The sequence below is a fragment of the Capra hircus genome, chromosome 16 (genome assembly GCF_001704415.2).
Source record: "Capra hircus breed San Clemente chromosome 16, ASM170441v1, whole genome shotgun sequence".
NCBI classification, from domain to species: Eukaryota; Metazoa; Chordata; class Mammalia; order Artiodactyla; family Bovidae; genus Capra; species Capra hircus.
Genome location: NC_030823.1, coordinates 73,850,044 through 73,874,584, shown reverse-complemented (window position 1 = coordinate 73,874,584; position 24,541 = coordinate 73,850,044). Strand labels below are relative to the sequence as shown.

Sequence of the window (24,541 nt, the reverse complement as noted above, 5' to 3'; positions counted from 1 at the left end):
CACTTGCCACCCTGTGTCCTGGGTTCCCTACTCTGGGCCAGCCTGATCAAGCAGCCCCGAGCATCTGACGCTCACTGCAGAGGCGTCTTACCCTGATCCAGAGGGATGACAGGCACATCCTTGGGTCCCGGTGAGATGCAGATGACCTGGCTCCCAGATACTTGTCCCTCTACCTCCGTCAGGTTTCCAAAGGCACAGGAGATGCCCACAGACAGATCGGGGGCATCACTCACAACCAGGCTGAGCTGTGGGCGGAGCAGAGAGACAATGCTGTGGGAAAGCCCTGCAGGGCTCAGGGGACCTGAGCTCCAGGCCTGGCCCTGCCTCTGTCTACTTGCTCACTCCTCTCCCCGGACCTCATCTAGGAAGAGGATGTCGGTCCAGGAGCCCTTCTAGCTTTGACCCGGAGCCATTACCGTAGCACTGCAAGAGGTGTTGCAGGGTCAATGGTCTTTATTATTGACACTACTTTTCAGTCTTGTCCAGAATCATAAAACACTGGCGGGAGAGGAGGGGAGGCTAGAGGTGGGGGAGTTCCCAAAACCCATCTCAGCCCGAGCTCGTTTTGACATGAAACCATGCAAACTTGAGAAAAGCCAGTTATGAGTCGAACTCATCACAGACAAGCCTTAGGTTCACAGCAGAACATGTGTCACCAGCCTGGGGGTTTATAAGGAGTTTACCATTTCGCTGGCTCCCCACCCTGGCTGTCAGGCAGGGGCTGGCTACCAAGGTGGTGGGCTTCTATTCTCGGTCGGCCTCTGGCTCTTTGCCCCCTGAGTGCTCCCCGAGAGCAGGGCAGTTGCCTCACAAGGCGCTTAGAGGATCAGAGAAAGGCAGGAAGTGGACACCAATGCCCTGGATGATGTCTGCGGTTCCCTAGGCTTCCAGGGAGGCAGGCCAGAGGTCTGCAGACTTTTTAAGTTTGAATATCCTCCTCTGAATGGTAAAAATATCAGACAGTCAGAAGAATGATCGAGAAACCGTTTAATAGCAAAACACTGCTCTGAATTCCGTGCCCTCGGAAGTGGGTTTGTACTAAATGACAACAATATGATATCTAAGTGGTATTGGAAACCAGAGGAGAGAAACGTGACTCCCAGTGGGGAGTGCCCAAGGGGGTTCGCGGTGACAACACCCCGTGTCCTCCAAGAAGCGAGTCCTGAGGGAGGGAGGTCTCGCTTTGTCTTCCCATGATGCCTGGAGGGCTTTCTCAGCCCCAGTGGCCATCACCTAGCCTTTCCATACATTTGTCTGCCGCCGGACCTCTGCCCCAGTTTCGTTTCCATGGGGCCGAGAGACTTAGGTACAAACGCTGTTGTTTGTTCCCTCAGCTCTATGGGAGCCAAAACCTCCCGGTGGGGATGAATGAACGCAAGTCTTGGGAGGTTCATTAACTAATTAGCATTCGTGAATGCCCATAAAACCTCCAGAAGGAAATAACCGCGCAGGCCCGAGGACGCGGAGTATTTGGGCTTGCACCTCGACAGGTGGTGAAGGACTGCTGTACCTCTTTAATATTCTCTTTCGGCACACCCTGTGAATTAAGCCTCAGTCTCTCTGTGTCTGTCTGTCCGGCTGTCTGTCTGCCTCTCTCTCACATACACATATGAGCGACTGTACCAGGTGGTCCCTTGCAATCTCTACCATACACCTCAGAATGGGATGGGATTGCATGATGCTGCCGAGGCTTGTTGCTAAATGCAAAATGTAGATTTACAAACCAGATCAATGGGCGACGGATCTGCAAGGAGCGGGGCGAATGACTGGGTCCTGGGTAACGACAGGCGTTACCATAGTTTTCCTCTAAAATGTCCTGGAGCGCGTGGAGTCTGATCCGCTTACACTGCGCTGGAGTTAAAGGAACACACCCACGCCTGTGCACGCGCTGTGCCCCACCCCCAGGCCCTGCACGGGCTCACTCACCAGCCGGCTGTGCTCAGACACGGAGATGCTGCTGGGGTGCACCTCGAGCCTCACGCACTGGCTGATGCTGGCGGCAAATCGGTTAGGCTCCCAGGCCCGCTGGCACCGGTCCCTGCGGGAGCACCTGCCACAGACGCACAGGGGTGAGTGAGGGGGCTCTGCGGCTCTGAGGCCCGTGTCCGTCTTCTCAGGGTGAGCTTCACTTCTCCCAGAGGGCTTGGTGACTCCCAGATGGTCTCTACTGCGGTCAAAGACAGGCTAAGGGAGCTTTCCTGGTGGCTCAGTGGGAAAGAGTCTGTTAGGGGAAGCACCCCGGCCAGGCACCACAGTCACCACTGGCACGAGCTGTTTTATGACTGGAGGTCCTGGTGAGGAACACGGAACTGAGAAGCCACCACCCACTGGAAGAGTTCGGGAAAGGTCAAAAGGAGACACCACATGTCCAACCCCCTCCCAGAATCCTCCTCGCTGGCATCCATCTTGGCTGAACAAGGCCTGCACCACCAGGAAGGACTCTGAGTCAGAATGGTGGGCTAAAGACAACCTGGAAACTAATCCCATCACCATAAAATCCAAGACTGCGAGCCACGTGGCGGAGCAGTTCTCTGGGTTCCCTCACCTTCCTGCTCTCTGCCCAGCGGCCTTTCCAATAAAGTATCTTGCTTTATCAACACGTGTATCTCCTTGGACAATTCATTTCTGAGTGTTAGACAAAAGCCCAGTTTCGGGCCCTGGAGGGGGTCCCCCTCCCTGCAACAAATCTGCTTGCCAATACAGGAGACACAGGTTCAACCCCTGATTCGGGAAGATCCCACATGCTGTGGAGCAACTAAGCCTGGGCACCACAACCCCCGGCCTGTGCTCTAGAACCCCGGAGCTGCGACTACTGAAGCCCACACACCCCGGAGCCCGAGCGCGGCAATGAAAGAAGCCACTGCAACGAGACGCCCGAGCTCTGCAATGAGAGGAAAGCCCGCTCGGCAACGGAGACCTGGCACAGCCAAAAATAATAAAAAACAAATTAGAAGACTATTTAAAAAGAGGACAGACTAAGAGAAGTGGGATCAACGCCCCTCCTCCCAAAATGAGAGCTGCAGTTTAGACGTAAAGAGTAGCTCTTATAGACAGCATCTTTATGGGAAGCTCTATGAGTGAGGGAGGGAAGATTGGGGAACAGAAAACGTATCAGGCAAAAGGCAAAGAATGTGAACTCTGGAGCAGGGTGCTTGGGTTCTAATCCAGACCTCCAGCCTGCTAGCTGTGGCCCCATTGGGCAAGTTCCTGGAAGTCCCCAAGTGTCAGCTCCCCCAGCTGTAAAATGCTGGGCCCAGTGATAATACTGTATCTCACAGGGCTGGTATAACTATTAAAAGAATTAGTGTTTAGAAAATGGCCTGTTCTTGGCCCTACTAAGAAAAATATTAATGATGATGGCTATGGATATTATTATTATTATTCCCCACCAGGGGCATGTGAAACCCTGGATAGGGTCTTAGCTGTGTGGGATGGCGTGTGTGTGACCTTGTGGCTGGATTTCCGGCTCTTTGAAGACAGGGGCCATGTTTTATTCATTGAGATATTCCACCTGTCATATGGTTTATTTTCAATAAATGTTTGTGAAACACAGACGGGGAGGCACGGGCAGGGTTGCCTCTGTCAGGAAGCGCGCGTGGCGGCTTCGTCCCCCATCTTCATCTCTGGTCCTTGGCGCCGCGGGCCACAGCAGCAGGTGGGCACTGTGGCCCCTGCACGCACGCTCCAGGGCTGGCGCTTCTCCGACCAAAGCGCCCCTCTGGGGACGCGACAAGAGTCCACCACCCAGCGGAGATTCCCACCGAACTCCCCACAAAGTCCCTCCCCCCGACCCTTCCTTGCCAGGCACATAATGGATCTGAATATGAATGCTGTCAAAGGAAAGAATTATGGAGGTTTAAGTGAATCCTTAAGATAGCTCTAAAGTGAGCTCTTGACTGGAGCCTTTATCTCATTGACTCACTGAAATGGCTCTTTTTTTATCATACTATTTATGGCAACAGCCCCAACAGAGATAAATAGCCTCTGAGACAATAACACACTTGCAAGAGCAAGGCCTACAGAAGAGACAGGAGGGTTTCAGATCCTCTCCGCCCCCCACCCTTGGATCCAGAGGCTCTTGAGCTACCTCCCTCAGCCCTCTGCCTCTGCTCAAATCCAGTGCGTGGTCCTGGCCGCTGGAAGTGGTCCCTCCACTCGGCCCCGTCACCCAGGCAAGGGGACAGCGGGTGGGTGGGCAGTGCCCAAGGGGCTGAAAATGAGACCGGCCAGGAGAAGGGGAAAGTCCGTGTGAAACTGGGGAAAGGCTTGATGCGCACGTGGTGCAAGAGGAAAGCTGAGCTGCTGGAAGGAGCGGTGCATCCCTGGGAGGTGATGAGAGGGGAGGGGCTCAGAGCGCAGAGGAAACCTGAGACCCTTCCTGAGGTCATTCTAAGTCAGCCCGGCTGACCTGGCCCAGGAGGAGGACGGGTGGTCTGGGAGACTCGGACATCATGGCCAGATTGGCAGGGAGGAGCAGGGTGGTGGTATGGCTGGACCTGTCCACCGCCCAGTGAGGGGGCCAGGTGACCCAGGCCACTGCGAGGAGCTGGGGGTGGCTGTCGGGTTCTGTGGAGGGAGAAACCCTCGTGAAGAAAGAGAGCCTGCTGGCTGTAGGGCCAGCATCACTGATGGGAACCCCAATTGTAGCCACCTCTCAATGCTGGAGACCCAGGTTCAATTCCTGGGTTGGGAAGATCCCCTGGAGAAGGAAATGGCACCCCACTCCAGTACTCTTGCCTGGAAAATCCCATGGACCAAGGAGCCTGGTGGGCTATGGTCCATGGGGTCGCAAAGAGTTGGACACTGAGTGACTTCACTTTTCCCTTTCCGGCATTCCTGGGGCCCAGCAGCGGCGGCATCAGTATCTCTGCCGCTTGTCTGACCCACGTGGTGCTGCTCTGTCCGGGTTCTGGTGAGGGCATTTCTGGCAAAAACTTTTCTGAGGAGCCCCTTACCTCCGAATCTAAGCAGGGATCCCAGGATGTGTGGGCGCCAATCCAGTCCGGATTTTGCAACTGTGAGGAGCCTGCTTCGCTCCCTCCCTGCATAGCCCTTCTAACACCTGCTGTGGAGGCTGGTAGCCAAGAGTGATTGTGCAGGACCCTGAACTCTGGCCCTCCGCCTCCGCCCCCACCCTAAACCGGCACTTCTCGTGGGGGTGCTCTGCTGGCTGGCACGGAGCCCTGGAGTTTCCGAGGCCCCTTGGGAGCAGAATTCCTAGCCAGCCGCCTCCCCCCTCTGCCTTTGGAGTTTCTTCCCTCTGCTCTCCCTTTGGGGCTCTTGGAGTTATGAAGCTTAAGTGTGATTTTGCATTTCTATTGGGCTGGTATTCAGTGGCAGGGGGGTGCATCTGAATAGAGATGCGAGGCCAGCTGGAGTGAGAGGTAGGCTTCTTGGAATCAGGGACTGATGAGGCCAGAAGGGTCCTCCCAAGGGTTCCAAGTCCATGATCATCACTTTGACTTGTGTAGCTTATCCTGAGATTCCTTACTGCCAAAGCATTTATGTAGCATTTAATCCTCACGGTTCACCTGCGAGGTAGGCATTATCCCTTTTTAGCGACGGGGAAAAGGAGGCCCAGGGTTGTCAGTGGACCATGCCGGGTCACACGGCCGCTCACTGGAGTCCAAACTCCAGGAAGGAGGTGCCTTGTTCAGGCTACAATCTAGAGACGCTTTAACTTCCCTTGCAAGCTCTTCCAACACCACTAGCCTTCCCTGTAGCAAAGGTACAGACTTCAGAGCAGCTGGCCAGAGATGGAGGGAGTAGGGGTCGGGTTTTGGAGGTGAGACCACAGAGGCACCGCCCTTGCAAAGAAGGCACTCACGGCCCCTCTTCTTTGCTTTCAGCACTCCAACCACGATTAGAATTACTGCTCAGCAGAGGGAAATTCCTCTCTCCCTGCAAACTGAGGTCACATCCCTCATCAACATTTCCAGGAAAGTACCTGGTCTTCTGCATTCCAGGTTTTTTTTTTTTTTTCCAGACTGTGCCAAACTTACATGTTGTGCAGGGCACACCAGCCACAGTGAGGGTCCCCCGAGCTCAGGCACTCCCCGCAAGTCGTGTACTGCTCACAGGATTCCACGGGGACCCTGGTGATCTGGCCGAGAGGGAAAAGACAGCAGGTTAGATCAGGGAGTGATGCCTCCAGACAGTGTGTTCAGACTCAATTATACCTAACCAGTAGCTCAAATGGGAAAGAATCTGCCTGCGATGCAGGAGGCTAGAGTTCCATCCCTGGGTCGGGAAGATCCTCTGGAGCAGGGATAGGCTACACTCCAGTATTCTTGCCTGGAGACTTCCATGGACAGAGCAGCTTGGCGGGCTACAGTTCATGGGGTCGCAAAGAGTTGGACACGACTGAGCGACTCACACACACACACGTGCGTGTGCACGCTGGCACTGCCACCACCCCTAGAGAGGAGACAACAGGGCTGAATCGGTCCTTCAGTGTTCTCATCTGTTTCCCCTGCACGGGGCAGGCACAGCTAACAGCCCCCAGGCTTCTGGCCTTCCCCAGGGGTGGAAGCAAGCCCTCCAGCTGCTCTCTGCCTGCACTAAAGTCCTCAGGAGGGCTGGGCCTGCTCCAGGAAGACGCTGGAAACGGTTAACTCTGCTGAAAGGCCATTGAGTGCCACCAACTAGCCTCTGAAGAGCTTTCAGCTGGGCTCGGGCTGAGACATCCTGCCTGCAAAGAAAGCACTGATAAATAAAAAGAGAGAGAAGGAGAAACTTTCCCTATCAAATAGTATTCACCGAGTGGCACCGTCTTTTTACCGCCAACCAGACGCACCACCTGGATCCAATTAGCCTATTCTCTGATGTCTGTATTCAGTTTTCCCTAGTAAATCTCCCGTCCTTTGAAAAGTCTGGCTAAATGGGAACAGAGATGAGCTGCCTGTCTGATGCCGTCTTGCTGGGGAAAGGGGAGTGTGTAGCTCAAGCCCGTGACCTGCCCCCCTACTAGAGCAGGCAGCCTTCCCTTCCTGGCTTCTGGGTGAGGCCATGCTGGGACAGAAACCAGGCCTGTGTGCTCATTACTTACCCTTACCTGCCCAGCGGGTGTTAACATTAAGGCCAGACAAAGGGTCAGAAGATTGAAGTCTTGCATTCGGTCTGTCCTAGGTATCTGTCGATGGCTGAGCCCGCAGGCAGCTGGGCTGCAAAAACATTTGCTAGGCTGGGAATGGGATCTCATTTGTCAGGGCAGAGAGGTTCCCCACCTACTGGACGTGTGAAGTCAAGCGGAAACACAACCTGTGGTCCAGCAGCCCAGTGTTCCACCTCTGGCAGGGGGATGAAGGGTCTGATGGAGACGCCTTCACAGCATCCTCCCAAGAGGCTCGGGATGGAGTCTAACACGGCTCACCCAGCAACCATTTATCAGATGTCACTGTGTCAAGGCTCCAGTGCTGTGTGCTAGAGAAACTGCAGCGAACCGGACACAGATTTGCACCCCGCAGAGCATGCAGCCCGCGGGACTTGGTAATTACAAACCGAGCCCTACTCGACATGGTGGCGAACATCCATCGCAAGCGATGGTTATATGCCCCGGGGGCCTTGGCAGCTTAAAGGAGGGGCCACTCAGCACAATCTGTCTGGAAAACGGACCAGCAGCTGAGTATGGGTGAGTCAGGGTAAGAGCGGGCCTGCTACAGATGCCTGGAAGGGCCTTCCTAGCTGAGAGATTACCACGGGCAAAAGTAATCATGGCTGTTGGTACATGCGAACTCAGTCCTGTCCGACTCTTTCAAGACCCTGTAGACTGTGCCCATCAGGTTCCGCTGTCCATGGAATTTTCCAGGCAAGAATACTGGAGTGGGTTTCCATTTCCTTCTTCACGGGATCTTCCGACCCAGGGATTAAACCTTCATCTCTTGGTCTTCGGCACTGGCCGGCAGATTCTTTACCACTGCCTCACCTGAGAATCATGGCTCAGTTCAGCTTAACTCAAGTGTGGCATGCACACTGGATGCGACGAGCTGAGAGATGAGGCTGGTGTACGTAACCAGGGGTCAGACTGTGAAAGGTTTTGGGTACCAACCCCAGAAACCTTCCTTCTCTCTATTGGGTGCCCTCCCCCCACTGACTCATTTGCCCCACATCTTAACACTTAACATTCTGAATTACAAAGCTTTTCCCTCTGAGTGACATGATCGGCTTTAAGCATTCCTGAGTTGCCTTTAATAATAAAATAAATGAGATGCAGAAAGCATAAGTGTAAAATCTGGAAATTTAGTTTAAAAAAGCAGATATTCTAAGTGGAGGTTGGAGGACAGCTGGTTTGAAATAGCTCATGCATGACAGGTGTGTGGGTTTGAGTGGACTCTCAACTCGGAGGTCCAATCGGACCTGACAGGGTGATGGCATGGCTCTGGGGACTAACTGGGTCATAGGCCACGTTAATGGACGTGGTGTCGGGACAGAGGTGCCCCACCCTGGGGAGTTCCCAGTTCAGGGCTGGGCAGCCTGCCCCTGCAGACATGCAGCCCCACCACACAGACTTCCCAGAAGGGTGGTCACGATGGGGCGGGACCCAGCGCTGGCATCTGAGGTGCAGCTTGAGAGACCTGGATGTTTCTTTAGCTCAGAGAAGGTGAATCTCAAGGGGGAGCACAGAAGTGGTTTGCCGTGGTTTGAAGGGCAGCGCTGTGACGGAGATGAGACCCAGGGGTAAAGAGATCCAGGAAAGCCCAACAGAAGAACGTCAAGGCTGTCCAATAATGCAGCAGACCAGGGTTCCAGCAGGGACTCCCGTCCGTGGGAGGCATGAGCTGAGTCAAGGGGACACGTGTCTGGGAGGCTTCGGAAGGTATACTTCTGACCCAGAGGAACCCACCTGAGTCCTTCCAGCTCTGACTTTCAGGATGCTCCTAACTTCTCCCTGCAACTGCTGAATGACGTGGACGGTTCAAAGGTAATCTCCAGGCATACCACTGGCCCCGGACAGCACCCTGCCTTAAGGAGCCCCTGCTGACCCCTGACTCATGGCCTACGATCCCTGCTAGAAGCACCTTTCTGGCATGTGACTGCCAGATGCTCTCCCCGCGGCCCTTCCCCGCGCCTGGGGGCCCTCAGCCCTTCAGGGTATCTGTGACCCCAGTCGCCCAGGGGGGCTTCCGCTAGTGCCCTCCCCCTCCCAACCTGCCCTCAGAGGCCCGAGAGCCGCAGTCCAGTGCCCGGCTCCCTTTCCTGGGTTTCAGGCTCCGTGTGAGTGATGTCTGCATCTGGCTGGAAATTAAAACAACTGTCTGCATTGCATTCGGCCCGTCTGTCAAAACACAGCCCTGCTCTCAGCAGCTGGGGAACGGGGCCCTGAATGGGAGCAGTGTCTCCAGCAACAAAGCCCACTTTCACGCCAAGTGCCGCGGAGATAGTGAGAAGCCTGTTCTTCTCCAAACACGAAACCAACTGCACAACTATTTTCCTGTTTCCTGGGCCCTCCTGGTGGGAATTTTTTTTTTTTTTTAATACACAGAGTTGAAGAGCAAAGTGAAACAGGAAACTTTTATGGGAGTGGGGGTCCTAAAACTTGAATTTATTCTCTTCTCGGAGATCTAACAGCCATATACAAACCAGAGGAGAGAAACGTCACAGGGGACTGGAAGGCGGCGCTCAAAGTCAGGTGTTTCCATGGCTGCTCTGTCTTTCCTATAATCAGGTGTTTCCATATTCATTCATCAACTTGTAGGCATTGATCACATCATACAGAAAGGCCAGTGCTGGGCACTTTAAGGCAATAAAATCAACAGCAGCATTAAAACACAGCCATCACCTTCAAGTTGCAAGCAGCCGAGCAATAAAAACAAGAAAAGTGATGTGTGTTCTTAGGTATCAAAAGAGGGCTGAGGGAATTCGGAGCAAAGAAAAGACTACTTCTACGTCTATGCCATCCAGCACGTGGGCCAGTGTGGCTGCCAGCATCTGGAAGGGGCTAGTTCGAACTGAGACACGCTCTAAAGACAACCGGACATAGATGACCCAGCGTGGGAAACCAGGATGGAAAACAGCACGTTACTAACTCTTATTGACAAGTGCTGAGAAAATTTAGTAAATCTGGGGTTAAATAAAACCTAACGATTGATTTCAGCTGCCTCTTCTTACTTTTTAAAATATGGTTGCTAGAAAACTTAGAAGGACACATGCCGCTGGGTGCCTGGCGTTTTGTTCTTGTCGGGGGAGCATGGCTCTAGACGGGCATCCCAAGGAGGCTTTGTGAGGGGTGTGGCCTGGGTCTGGGTCTTCAAGGTGAAGATCCAGATGAAGAGCGTCCCGGCTGGAAGGAACCGCGTGAGCAAACAGGAAAGCCGAGCTTGAGGGTCAAGAGTGATGAGTGTATAGAAGTCTGGGGAGCAGGTCTGGGTTGGCTTGGGAAGGACAGAGAAGCCCACACAGCGGAACACACAGTGTAAGCTCTCCAGTCCATCACTTCTTGGCCAAAAGAGTGTCCTCTGTGAAGAGGCATCCTGGATCCTCAAACCAACACCCTTGGCATGACCCGTGAGCTTAAGAGACATCAGAATCCAGAGTCCAACTGAGTCAGAAATTCTGGCATGAGGCAGGGCCTGAGAAATGGTTCCAACAAGCTCTCCAGCTAGTTTTTTTTATGAGAACCGCTGGTAAACGTGACCTCACATCCTGGGAAATCTTTCTAAATGTCAGGCTCTGCCTGGGGCCACGAAGAAATAGAATCGAACTCTGCCTCGGAGCTGAAGAAGGAACTAGACTGCTTCTCGGGGAGGAGAGCTGGAGGCTGGTCTGGGGACCGGTCCACGGCCCAGGAGGAATTGATTCCAGTATCTCTGAGTCTATGGCGGACCTGAAGGAACCGAATTCAAACTCCTGGGGTCAGGGGCCACTCAGCTGGCACCAGGCAGGCGACAGGTGGGCACTTGCTCTGGGGCCTGGGGGAGGATGGGCTGGGGGTGCGCGCTATCTCGGGGAAGCTCTAGAATGAAAGGGAGCTAGTCCTGGAAAGCGTCCACTGCGTCAGGCGGGGCTTTGTCAGGTTGACTCAGGGTCTAATGGGACACTCGATGACGACACCTTAATTAGTGTTTGTTTATTATGATTGTGCTTTCATTATGCCGGAGGCTCCCCTGCCCCCCACCCTGAGTGCAGGGATCCGGGTGGCTGGGTGGGCACACGGGTGCGGCGGTGAGGACAACCCTCCCCTGCCGCCTCCACCGCCTTCTCCCCTGGACCACGGGGTCACGCCACACTGGAGTCCACCCACTGCTCACTCGGCATTCATCTCCACTTGATCTTAGGCCTCGTAATTATGCCTCTAATGAATGTAACTGCCCTATTAAGTCATTTACTTAAGAAACCCTCTTCATTAAAGGTGACTCATACTGTGTTCTTGGCTTCTCCAGCTCCGGGGCCCCAGTCTCCAGGGCCTCCCCTTGGCCTGAGTCCCAGGGGCTCATATGACACAGGTGGGGCTCGGCAGGGCGCAGAGTTTGGAGTGGCCCCTGCTCCCCACCCGCCCCCCTGTTGGTGCACGGGGTGAGGGGTCTGGCTCAACAAGGGGTGTGACAGCAGATGATCGTCGGCTTTGGGGACAAGTCACCAAGGGAAGGGCTAGAAGCCGCCTCCTTCCTGAAGGTCTCGCAGAACATGGCACACCTGCAGGGCTAGGACCATCCGGGAAGGCCCTGGAGACCTCTGTGACCCTGGTGGTTACCATCAGCCTGGACAGTTACTCCATCAGGTGCCACGCCGTCCCTCTTCAGAGAAGAGCTCCCCAACAGTGGAGCGAGGGACAGCAGAATCGAGGGGAAAGAGAATCAAGCCTGCGTCTCTGCCACCCTGTATGGACACCTAGAAGGAGCTACCGGGTTCTGAGAATCCGGGGGTGTCTATGGGAGAGACACCTGAGTTGGAAGGAGACCAACGTAGAGATTCTGACCGTGGGCTGGGCCTGGGTCCCCTGTGACCCTTCAGTATTTACAAAGCATTTATACGGTGGGCTTCCTTGGTGGCTCAGAAGGTAAAGAATCTGCCTGCAATGTGGGAAACCTGAGGTCGATCCCTGGGTTGGGAAGATCCCTGAAGAAGGCCATGGCAACCCACTCCAGTAATTTTGCCTGGAGAATCCAAAGGATAGAGGAGCCTGGTGGGTGGGGTCGTAAAGAGCTGGACACGACTAAGCACCACACACACACACACAAAGCCCTGCATTGGGCTCCCAGGTGGCAAAGAACCTGCCTGCCAAAGAGGAGACATGAGAGACCAGGGCTCAGTCCCTGGGTCGGCAAGATCCCCTGGAGGAGGGCATGGCAACCCACTCCAGTAACCTTGCCTGGAGAATCCCCAGGGACAGAGACTTGCGAGCTAGAGTCCACAGGACCGCAAAGAGTCGGGCTCGGCTTAGCATGCAAGCTCTCCATTGGGCATCAGGCCGCACTCTCTGCTCTCTGGAGCCCATGGTTTGGTTGAGGACAAAACCAAGGAAACTGGATCATCTTAACATGGTAGAACAGACGCACGACAGAGGGACATGGGGGACATCAAGCAAGGGACAGCTGTGACTCAGAGGACAAAGTGCAGAGGCTGTCCTCGGGGGCCTTCCACGTGGGCAGTCTGCTCCAGGGCGGGCAGGAGCCCTTGGCAATTGGGCAAGAGAGAGACGGAGAGAGGGAGGAATAAGGGAAAGCCGCTCCCCAGGCCGCAGGGGCCCTGGGGACTGAGTGTTTCACCCCCTGCTTCCCCGGAACCTGCGCCCCGCCCCCCCGTCCCCGGCCAGACGTCCCCACCTGTCCCCACACATGTCTCCTGCCTCCTGCCGCAAGCAGAGAAACAGCGGCCTTCTCAGTGGCTGAGAGCCAGGTGACGGGACTAGGAGGGCACACACACAGCCTGTGTGGAAGCATGCAGTTGGCCTGAGCCACAGCCTCGGGGTCCCCGGGGCCCCCTGGCAAAGCGCACAGCAGCTGAGGCACAGCCGGCTCCCGGAGCTGCCCTCCCGTCTCTCGTCCCTTCTCCTGATGGGCCCTCCCCACCAGCCCACCCTCTCTTCCCTTGGAGCCTCTAGGGTCTCAGACCTCCTTTCTGCTCTTTTTCCCAAACCAGATATGTTTTTTCAAGAAGCAACCTGATGCTCATCTATGGTCACAGGCCGAGGGCAGGCTGAAGGGAGGCCCTGCCAGGGCTTGTGTGCGGGCTGGGCTCCGTGGCGGCATCACAGCCAGGCCGGGAGAGGGTGTGAGCACGCTCTGCATGCTTATCTCGTTCGCTGTGCTCAGCTCCTGCAGGCAGAGAGGCTGCGGATTGTTAGGTAGTGGGAGATCCATTTGCTCCACCAGGAAATAGAGGCGCCCAAGGTGGCTCAGATGGTGAAGAATCTGCCTTCACCATGGTGGGAGACCCAGGTTCGTTCCCTGGGTCGGGAAGATCCCCTGGAGAAGGAAATGGCAATCCACTCCAGTATGCTTCCCCGGAGAATTCCACGGACGGAGCCTGGCAGCTTACAGTCCATGGGGTTGCAAAGAATTGGATATGTCTGAGTGACTAATACACACAAAGGGTTGGCTGAAACCCTGGGGCCCGTCCCAGGGAGTGGAGAAGGTCAGCTGGAGGGGAGGGGGTCCTCCGTGGCCGTAGTGGTGACATGCCATGAGGGATCTTTTGGAGAAAAAGAGGGACAGGAGGCTCAGGCGTCAGTCCGGAGGCCGAGGTCAGAGCGGGATTCAAAAGGTGGGAAGCAACCAGAGGGCAGGCTGGGCGTTCATCTTTCTGACTCCACTGCTCTTAGGAGCTGGCCTGCGCCTGGCAGTTGTTACCAGCTGGCACGGATGGGCAGGGAGGAGTCTCTCCTCACAGGCTTAGCCAAATCTTGTCAGCTCCGTGGGGAACAAGTACAGCCGGCCTGACAGCTTAGGGCTCTGCCTTCCCTGTACACCCGATGGGGCCAGAGTTCAGGGTTCTCACAGGAAGAGAAACATGGGCACAGACGTTCAGGGAGGCCTCATGCAGCCCCCAGCCCTGGCCAGAGTCTCTCAGGCACCCAAGCCAAAGCGGACCCTCCAGCGACAGGCCAGCCTTCCCAGGCTCCAAACACACCTCGTACAATAAATAGCCCTTTGGCTCCGCAAGACTTCATGGAATAATACCCTTGTGCACTCTCCTACGCTTTACAGGCAGAGCTGATTGTCAACTGGATGCCTGAAGCAGCATTTTAACCTCGTTCTCCTCTGCCAGGTGTGGCTGGGGGCAGCCGTGAGACCCCCTCTTTGGATGTGAGGGGGACCGAGGCCTCTGCTGAGGGCGCCCTGGGCCCGCGCCACCTTCCTCTGAGCAGGCAGTTGGATGAGCTTTGTCCAAAGAAGGGGATGAGGCGGCCGTTCACCTGCACCTGCTGCACTGCGTCCTCTGTCCCCTCACCTGAGGCTCACACCAGCCTCGCAGGGGAGGGAAGAGACCCACCTTGCTTGTTACAAAGCTGCTGCTGCTGCTGCTGCGTCAGGTCAGCCTTGTCCGATTCTGTGTGACCCCATGGACGCAGCCCACCAGGCTCCCCCGTCCCTGGGATTCTCCAGGCAAGAACACTGGAGTGGGTTGCCATTTCCTTCTCCAATGCATGAAAGTGAAAAGTGAAAGTGAAGTCGCTCGGCCGTGTCCGACTCTGCGACCCCATGAACAGCAGCCCACCAGGCTCCCCCGTCCCTGGGGTTCTCCAGGGAAGAACACTGGAGTGGGTTTGCCTGAGTCTTGGGTTCAATCACCTGCCCTAGCTGCACGCCTTGCAGGTGGCGGAAACGGCACTGGAGTCCGGGTGTGCCCGACTGCCAGGTGGGGGTGGTGAGGGGGGTGCGGCGGCATCAGGCAGGGAAGGCCCCTCGCCTGAGGCTGCCCCGAGGGCTGTCAGTCAGGATCACCTTTCTTCCTTCTGGACACGGGGGCCGGCCCTGTACTGACACTTCCCCTCTTGACTGTTGCTGGCCGTGCGCGTGGCTTTCTCTGTTTGCTGATGGAGAGTCAGCGGGTGGATCTGGAGCCAGACGATACAGGGGCTGATGTGAGAGGCTGAGGAGGGGGAAAGGCTGGTGGGGCTGACGATGCCCTGCAGGATATCTTAAAAACCAGCCAGGACCAGAGCAGTGGAAATGAGGGCCCACACCCCCTACCCTGAGCCACGAGCCCTCAGCCAGTCCCGCCTGGAGGCCGAAGTAGCAGGGGCTTCCTATCCTGGCCTTGCTAGTCATTTGCAGTGAGACCTCGGCAAAGCGGCTTAACCTCTTCAAGCCTCCCTCCCTTATTTTTAAAACGGAGCCCACCAAACCCATCTCACTTCATCCTGCCTGCTCATCAGGGAGCAGAGCCCTTCTGAGCTCCTATTTTCAGCTCCAGCCTTTCCAACGAATCAACTTCCCAGTAATTAATGTGAAGAAGTCATTATTTATTGTTTGTTCCCAGGGTTAGGTCCAGTTCTTTAAAAATCAATAGTGATGTGTGAGAGCCCCTTAAATCCTCATAAAGTAAACACCAATCCAGCCCCCTGCCCATCCTCTGAGCTGCCAAAGTCACGTGACTAATAGCATCAAGAAGGAGGCGTGAACCTCCCAGGAAGCCAGCTGGAGTTTCTGGACCCTGTGATTGCCACCAAAGCAACATGCAACCTTCTGACCAGAAGCTGACCCTGGGGCTGTCTCCTAAGAACTCCTGACTATCTGGACCCCCGAGGGCCGAGTGAAGTTCAAAGAGAAAAATCTATTTTTAATGACTGGGGGGAGAAGAGTGGAGTGGCTGAGTAGTTTGGAGTAATTAAAGCTATCTATCACTCTGAGAATGGGAGCCAAAGTTGGTTGAACTTTTCAATGATATATATTTTTTCTCCTTCTCATTCATAAAACCCAGCAGAAGGTCATGCAGGAGTCAAAGGGGAAAGGATGATGGGGAAAGCAAATTCATGCTATCGATGAACACCTGGGTAAGGACGGCCCCTCCTGAATCCTTTCGGTAGAGGCCATATGTACTTTGTCCTGGTTAAGTGGGGCTTTGAAGAAGACAGTCCTCAGTTTCAAATCCAGCTGCTATGATGATCAGTGAATAAAGGGTCCTCATTGACCTCCTCGCGCCTCAGTTTCCTCCTCTGTAACAATGCTGACAATAATGATATTAACTTTGCAAGGTTGTTTGGAGGTTTGAGTGACATTTGTACATGGAGAGCCTTGCACACAGTTGGTGCTTAATAGCAGTAGTTACTGTGCTGTCTCTCGGTGCAGACCCACTGAAGGTGGAGTGTTTGCAAGGGAAGCTGCAGGCTCTGCACTCCGCGTGGGGTGGTCTAGAGCGAGCCACCCCGCCTCTCTGTGCTGAGACTGCTGATCCATCATCTGGGGAGAATTACATCTGCACAGTCCCTCAGACTCTTCTCCTTATTCATGACACAGTCCCTGCTGGAGGCTGAAGAACACAGGACTCTGAGGCTAGGGGCCTAGCTTCAGGACCCTCGCCTGAAAAAGTCAAACCGGGCTTAGTCTCCTAAGAAGGTGGAACTTGGGCGAAGGAAGGACAGAGGGAGGAAAGTGAACGGGCGAAGCAGAAACATCCGAACACCACACCACACTTTCTCAGACAGGACTCCTGTGCCAGACACACTAAGAAGGTACAAGGAGGGCCCTTTCTAGTTCTGTTTTCCGGAAGGATCTACAAAGCAGCAGAGATGCTGATACTATGTTGTCTCCATGACAACCGTGGATTTATTCAGTGAGGGAAAGCAGGTGGGGTAGGAAATAGGGGATGAGAGGATTTGGGAAATAGGGCCTAAGGAATAGCTAAAACAGATCTCTCACCTGGAGACCAGATGGCCGGGATTAGAGAGGGCCCACAAAGCTCCCCACAGGGCCAACATCAACTCGTCATCAACCCCAGAGGGGGAGAGTGATGATGGCAAGGGGATGGAGTGATGAAGCAAGGATCCCCGTCACCAGCCCGTTCCCATTCATTCATTCACACTCCTGTGTGTCCAGGCTTTTCTACAGGCCCCTGGATGCCGAGGGCCCAGGGGCAGCCTTGCCACGTGGAGCCTGAATCATCTGAGAGTGGGACATCTGCCCAGTGCAACCTGGTTTCTGGGCCCCACTCCTTCAACTTCGGGCTCGCCTGCCTTCTGGTCACCTTGAGAGCAAGACAGGAGGGCGTGGCCCTCCTGTTAATCCTGAGTTCTCTTTGACGGGTCTGCCGTCCATAAGCTCTAAAAGGTGAGATCTGGGGAACACATGTACACTCATGGCTGATTCATGACAATGTATGGCAAAACCCACTACAATATTATAAAGTAATTAGCCTCCAATTAAAATAATTACAAAAAAAAAAAAAGGTGAGGTTTGGGGAGGGAATCATCAGGGCGGTGAAGAGGCTGCTCAGACACCTGGGGTAAGAACACCTTTGCTGTTGCCTGGGTAGGAGGAGGTGGGCTCCTTCAGTGTTTTCTGAGAAGGGAACTCAGGGACTCCTCTAAGACGGCAAGTGGGCCTTCAGGACACCCCTACTCCCCAAGGGGTTCACACCAAGCCCCGTTTAGTGGAGTTGCTGGCATTGCCTCCCGACCAAGCTCCAGTTTCTGATTCCTGGTGCCCGATGGCACTTCCGCCTCGGGTGCTGGCACGCAGTTACTGAGACAAGCTGGTGGGGTCTTGGGACCTCGATACCTTCCCTGGAATACACTTCCGGGATAGTGAAGGGCCCCCGGGTTGAAGTTCCCAGGTCATCTTGATGTAGGGAATGCAATCCTCCCAGACAGTAAAAGCTGGACTCAGCTCTGGGTAAGCCAAACCTCCCAGGCCCCTTGTCAGCCCACCCCCAACAGCAGCTGCGCACATACACGGAGATGTCTCAGGCCTGCCCACAGGGGCTGGGTCGGAGACGGGCCCCCTCCCTGCCTCAGCTGCCACACAACTCCAAGCGGACCGGAAGCCACTGCGCAACAGAACTCTGGTCTGCAGTAGACCCAGGGAGCGCGTCTTTTCCGTCATCTCTCAACGCGCCTTTCTGACTATCTGACACGACGACATCTCGTCCTCCCTGACACATTTGATGTGAAAACACCCTGATTTTTCTTCGTATGCTGAGTGACTAGCTCCCCTAGAAAGGACAGAGAAGTTTCTTGTGATTCACAGCTTTCTAGGACAAGTTAGTAGGTGTTGGATAAGTGTGTGTGCACATGTGTGTAAGAGACAGAGGTGGAGGATACGATTGTATGTTACAAAAGTCTCCTCACTTAAGATTTTTAACTTGCTTTCAGTATGCCTGCGTGGGTGCTAAGTCGCTTCAGTCGTGTCCAACTCTGAGACCCCATGGACTGTAGCCCACCAGGCCTCTCTGTCCACGGGATTCTCCAGGCAAGAACGCTGGAGTGCGTTATCATGCCCTCCCTAAGGGGATCTTCCCAACCCAGGGATCAAACCGGCATCTCTTATGTCTCCTGCATTGGCAAGTGAGTTCTTTACTACTGAGCCGCCTGGGAGGCCCTGCTTTCAGTACAGAGCTCGCTTATTCATTCATGCACTCAATTCACTTCCCTGGAGGACGGCATAGCAATCCACTCCAGTATTCTTGCCTGGAGGATTCCATGGAGGGAGGAGCTTGGCGGGCTACAGTCTATGGGGTCGCCAAGAGTTGACGCGACTGAGCGACTCACACATACTCCTTCACTTAACCTGAACAAGGCGGTGTGAGGCTGAATGCCGTGCCTCGCTGCTGCTTTGGGAAGCTGTAGAGACGGGCCAAGTGGATAAAGAGCATCCCCCCGCTGGTGGAGAAGCCAGAAGGGGAAAGATGAGAGGTTCAACCGGGAGTGAGCCCTCCGGGCTGAAGAGGCCAGTAAGGCATTATCCGGGGCGGGAGGCCTGGCAAACTTGGTGATATCTTCAGAGGCGAGAGTGGCGGAAGATGCTGTGTGAGAAGGGAGAAGCAGGAGCAGGAGACGGCCACGCGAACGTGCAGGGAGAAGCCGAGGGACGGGCGTGCCGGGCCACGCAGGGGCCAAGGCGTGGCGCCCAGGCGGAGGCGCAAGAGGAAGGGGCGGAGCTCGGCAGCTCCCTCCCTGCCGGGCGCTCCCGCGGCCTCGCGCTGCGGGGCCCATCCTCACGGCAGGTGGGGCGCATGGCCACCGTCTCCCTTCGCTTCCCACACTTAGTGTGCTCTGCACACCCTCGGCTCTCCTCCTCAAAAAGGCGTAGTGCTTGAGGGCACGGGCCCCACAGTCACGCCACCTGGTCCAGACCCCTGCGCCTTTGCTTCTCAGCCAGTGAACCGTGGCACGTTACTCAGCTCCGAGCCTCATCTGTGGCTTCCGTGGTAGCTCAGAGGGGAAAGCGTCTGTCTGCCTGCAATGCGGGACACCCGGGTTCAGTCCCTGGGTTGGGAAGATCCCCTGGAGAAGGAAATGGCAGCTCACTCCAGTACTTTTGCCTGGAGAATCCCATGGACGGAGGAGCCTGGTAGGCTACAGTCCACAGGGTCACAAAGAGTTGGATATGACTGAGCGACTTCACAAAATGGTGATAGCTATAGCACATACCTGTGTAGGATTTCTCTCTGCAGATGGGGAAGAAACTAAGGCACAGAGAGGCTTAGCAAAATCTTTTGATAGTCACAGTCACAGTGGGCTTCCCTGGTGGCTCAGAGGGTAAAGCATCTGCCTGCAATGTGGGAGACTCGGTTCGATCCCTGGGTTGAGAAGATCCCTTGAAGGAGGAAATGGCAACCCACTCCAATATTCTTGCCTGGAGAATCCCATGGACAGAGGAGCCTGGTGGGCTAAAGTCCATGGGGTCGCAGAGTCGGACACGACTCAGCTACTAACACCGCATTAAGTAGGTTGTAGTCAGCAAGTCGTAGAGCTGGGATTCAAATCTTGGCAGGTTGGCAGAACCTCCCCACTAAACTGCCTCTCAGGCATAAAGGGTGACATGGGTCTGAAAACACTTAGCCCAGTGCTTGGGATACAGCTGTTAGCTATTATTAATACATAAAGGGCCGGCTATATATTCTGTGTAGGCATGGAGTTCAAAGATGAATAGACTTCGGGTCCTGATCCTGAAGCATTCATAGTGTTGTCAGGAAGACACATGGGACGCCAGTCATCACGGAATCGCACTATGACTGGGATATGGCAAAACTGCAAGAGCAAAGAGGAGGGAAAATCAGGGAAAGCTTCTCAGAGGCAGTGTTCTGTAACCCTGGCCTCAGCTAAAATGCAAACAAAAATCAATACCTTCCCCCTGCCAAAAAAATAAAAAATTCAAAAACAAGAAAAAAATGCTTCTTGGAGGAAGTTTATAATCCAAATATCCCAGCCCAGTGTTTGAGCATTTTAACCTCTGCTCCCCACCCGAGCTCACATCCCCATTCCAGACTCTTCTGTCAGCGTGAATCCCACGCCTTGCAGGCAGGCCTCCTCTCCTGCTCTGCACGGTTTTGCCTCCTTAACTTGCTTTGCGCACACGTTCCTACTAATCAGAATGTCTTTCCCTCCTGAGCACGCAAATCCCTGCTCCACGAACCCTCTTCCATTGACCTCTGTGACCCCTCTCTCTGAGTCTAGAATCCGATCCTCTGCCCAACTGGCAGGACTCTGAACATATTTTTTAAACTCTTTTGAGGTCTCTATTCACAGGGCTCTACTTTCTATTTCTTCATATGAGATATCCCTGTATGTTCCAACTCTAGTTTCTTACATAAAATAGGTCTATAAATACCTGCTGAGAAGCTAATCACACTTACCGGGTGATCCAGGTTTTATTTTAAGCTCCTTAAGTAAATGTACTAAGAACTATGCAAAGACGCTGTAGGTGTGGCTGAGGCTCCTGGCATTCTGCTGGGATCCATTAGGTGACGCGAAGGCTTTTTTTTTTTTTTTAATAGAGTTAATGTTTATAACCCAGCAGAGGTGCATGGTGTCATGGAAAGGACATGCCTATTACTGTCAGAAGCACTTGGCTCAGCCGCACCATATGCTCAGCTGTGCTGGGTGAGCCACTTAACCTCTCTGAGCTTCAGTTTCCACACCTGTAAATATCGGTGGATGCCAGAACGAAAGCATCCACCAAGGTGCTGAGATATGACTGCTGTCTACTGAAGTAGGATGGCTGGCTTCAAGCAAGATTTCAGAGTAGGTTCTTAAGATCCAAGTACATGAATCTTCTACCCTTTACTCTGCATCCCCTGACCCAGATTAATGCAAAGTGGTTGAAGAAGAATGACAAAAGGATTTTGTGAGATATTTGGAAGAAGGCCCTGGGATGCTGTAAGCCAGCCACCCTTCATCGCGGGTTAGTTCCTCCGTTGTGTCCGACTCTGTGATCCCATGGAATGAAGCCCACCAGGCTCCTCTGTCCATGGGGATTCTCCAGGCAAGAATACAGGAGTGGGTTGCCATGCCCTTCTCCAGAGGATCTTCCCATCCCAGGGGTCGAACCCTAGTCTTCCACATTGCAGGCAGATTCTTTCCCATTTGAGCCACCAGGGAGGCGCATTCATTATGACCTCTTAGGAAGCTTGAGATGCATCCTCAGGACTGCAGGGGTCAGAGTGGACAGGAAGAGCTGGGAAGCAGGAAATCCAGAGAGTAGGGTAGCAAGCTCTCGGGAGACACAGGGAAGGCAGGACTTTGGGAGGCCACTGAGCTCCCTGGTGACAGTGACAGGCTAAGGATGTGCAAGGACTCAGTAATGACAGCTTAAGTGGGGGAAGATAAGTGACAGAAAGAGAAGAACTATGTCTCCCCACCTCTGCTAGTGGGGAGCATGCAGCAGACTCAGGGCGCTGGGGGAGAAAGATGTGGGCATCAGGGAAGTCCAGAGTTTTACTTCTAGTCTGGAACCAGGCATTATACTCCTGGCTGGAGACTGTGTTTGAGACATGAAGGACTTTTTATTATCCAAGAGTGAGATGATGAGCTAAGCAGCCTGCCCCATGCAGAGGTGAAAGGATGAACACAATAAAGCTGTGATTTGGTTCTCTGGCATACCGGTTGAGTGTGAGAATGCTAACAATTGCTGTTCCCAACTCGCTTGTTGTCATGAGGGTCACATGAAATGAGAGCCAGAGCAGCACCTTGTTCAAGATTGAGTTTACCGCACAAACACAGGGGAGTTTATTGGTGTTATTTCTGGGGATAGACTGATAACTTATTGATGACACGATTTTTTTTTTAAAGGAAATGTTGCAGGTCAACTCTCGGATGACTCAGCAGACCATTCTTTCTGAAATTCTGGTGTTCTTGCGGTTAGTGAACAGGTGTGAGGTCTCTTGTTCAAACTCAAAGGTCAAAGGGATTTGTGAACAGCCACAATGGGAAGGAAGCCTGTCAACCCAGTTGCCTTCGTCCTCCTGGAGATGCAAGTGCGATCATTAAATAAGACATCCCAAGCTGGTCTAAGTTAGGAGACCAGGATGTGGCGAGGAACTGGCTTCTGGCTACAAGCCCTCTCAGCCCAGCCAGGCAGGAGCCATCAGTGCAGACTCTGCAACCTCGCCTCGCCTGGAGGCTGGTGCAGGGGACGGTCCACATTGTTCCCTTCCTCACTTCTTTCTGTTCGTGGCCTCCTGCGATGGTGGCCTCAAATGTAACCAATGACACAGAGCCTCTGAGCATAGAAAGGAGTGGAGGGGGAGGTGAGGAGATGGAAGACAGACAAAAGATTCTTTATTAAAAAAACAGGTGCTTAAGAAATTAATTAGACCAAATAATCACCGAGTTGTCTGAGTCTCTATTTTACTTGGTGCATGCCGGGTCTGGTAGGAAAAAAAAGGGGGATTTTAAATAATTTTGGAGTTATAACTGATGTAATTAGGTGCTCAGTGAACACTTAGCATCGAGCTGTGCTTATTAAAATTACTGTTTTAATCAGAACATTGGCGGAGAATCATTAATAATACAATGGCTTGATTCCCTGGAACTCTAATTAGACCTGGACTTTTAAGCACCTGAGCGTAATCTGGCTCCGTCTGGATACGCACGACGGGCGATGCATTATCATCTTGGGGCATGCAGGGTGGAGCATCGATACAGCTATTTCGTGACTGCCTGAGTGCTTTGTTTCGGAGTGTGAGAGCGTGCTGAGGGGGTACCAATGCTGAAAGATGGAGACAGAAGTGGAGGGGGTCAGCCAGGGGCCCAGGGTTGGAGGTCCCGAGGAAGAAAGGCAGACAGCTACTTCTCCCGCTGGTGCAGGCTGGACACACCTCATACACTGTCCTGCAGAGGCACCACCCAGCCATGTCCCAGAGCCAGGTAAAGGCCATTTCCTGGGATGCTGTGTCTCCGAGATGGCCTGTCCCTCATTCAAACCAGACGTGCACCTGGAGGGGTACAGCTTTAGTCCCTGCCAAGCAACCGCACATCAGAGGTCTAATCAGTGGTTCGTAACGCATGGGTGTGTGCTCAGTCGTGTCCAGCTCTTTGCGACCCCATGGACTGTAGCCCACCAGACTCCTCTGTCCATGGAAGTTTCCAGGCAAGAATGCTGGAGCAGGTTGCCATTTGCTACTTCAGCGGCTCTTCCTGACCCAGGGATCGTCTTACATGTCCTGCTTTGGCAGGCAGTTTCTTTACCACTGTGCCACCTGGAAAGCCTCAACTGATGGTTTGCTAAGTGATAATCAAAAGTTAATCTGGTGGAGGACTGGGGCCACTTCTTCATTTTCGTGTCCAGCATTTTGTGTCACCCTGGAGAGAGATCAGGAGACAGGCTGAGTTTCTCCAGAACCTTCTAACCTTTAGGAACCAGAGAAGGAGGGAGGCTGAGTGGATGGGTTCTGTCCCCTGAGACACTCAGCTGAGCTGGCGTTTCAGGAGAGGGATCCATCAAGGCTTCGCAGAGCTTTGGTTTTGCTACCCCTTCAGCTGGCATCTCACTGACTTGGTCCCCAGTGGGGCTGAATCTTTGGATAGATGTCACAGGGGTGGCGGAAAACAAAGGGTGGGCATGCTGTCCACCCTCCTAGAGCTTGCTAACTATCTGGAAGGACACAACAAAGATGTGAAAAAAAGACTTAGGACACTTAAAAGGCAGATACCAAGAAGTGAAAATTAAGCTGGAGTCAGACAAGAGCTATGTGGAGTTAAGCGGTGATCCAAGTGTGATGGGAGGGGTCCAGGCCTTCTGCAGGAGGGCTGCGGGGGCCTGGCTTCATCTGCTGAATGCAAGGGAGGCAGCCTTTCTGTGTCCCCATCAAGCATGCCTCTGGCTGCAACTAGAGGCCTTGAGACAACAGGTTTGAGCCCTCTGAGGCTCCCTTTCCTGGTCACCTCTAGCCAATACAGCCCTTTTGTGCAATTTGGAAAAGGTGGCCCCTCTAGGTGCATGGTTTGGTAAGATGAGTAAGGACTTGGTTTTGGCTCCCGTTGGCCCTCAGCTGAAGAACTGACGCTTTTGAACTATGGTGTTGGAGAAGACTCTTGAGAGTCCCTTGGACTGCAGGGAAATCCAACCACTCCATCCTAAAGGAAATGAACCCTGAAGCTGAAACTCCAATACTTCGGCCAGCAGATGTGAAGAACTGACTCATTGGAAAAGACCCTGAGGCC

General features: G+C 53.9%; 1 protein-coding gene across 1 annotated transcript in view; it reads right to left on the bottom strand.

Annotated features, from left to right (window-relative positions):
• PLXNA2 (plexin A2) overlaps window positions 1-24,541 on the bottom strand; it is a 232,328-nt gene that overhangs the window by 81,941 nt on the left and 125,846 nt on the right. Inside the window, exons 5-7 of the mRNA XM_018060786.1 lie at window positions 6,003-6,103; window positions 1,927-2,050; window positions 92-245 (exon numbers count right to left, since the gene is read on the bottom strand). Coding sequence (XP_017916275.1) covers window positions 92-245; window positions 1,927-2,050; window positions 6,003-6,103 — 379 coding nt within the window. The remainder of the gene's footprint in view (window positions 1-91; window positions 246-1,926; window positions 2,051-6,002; window positions 6,104-24,541) is intronic.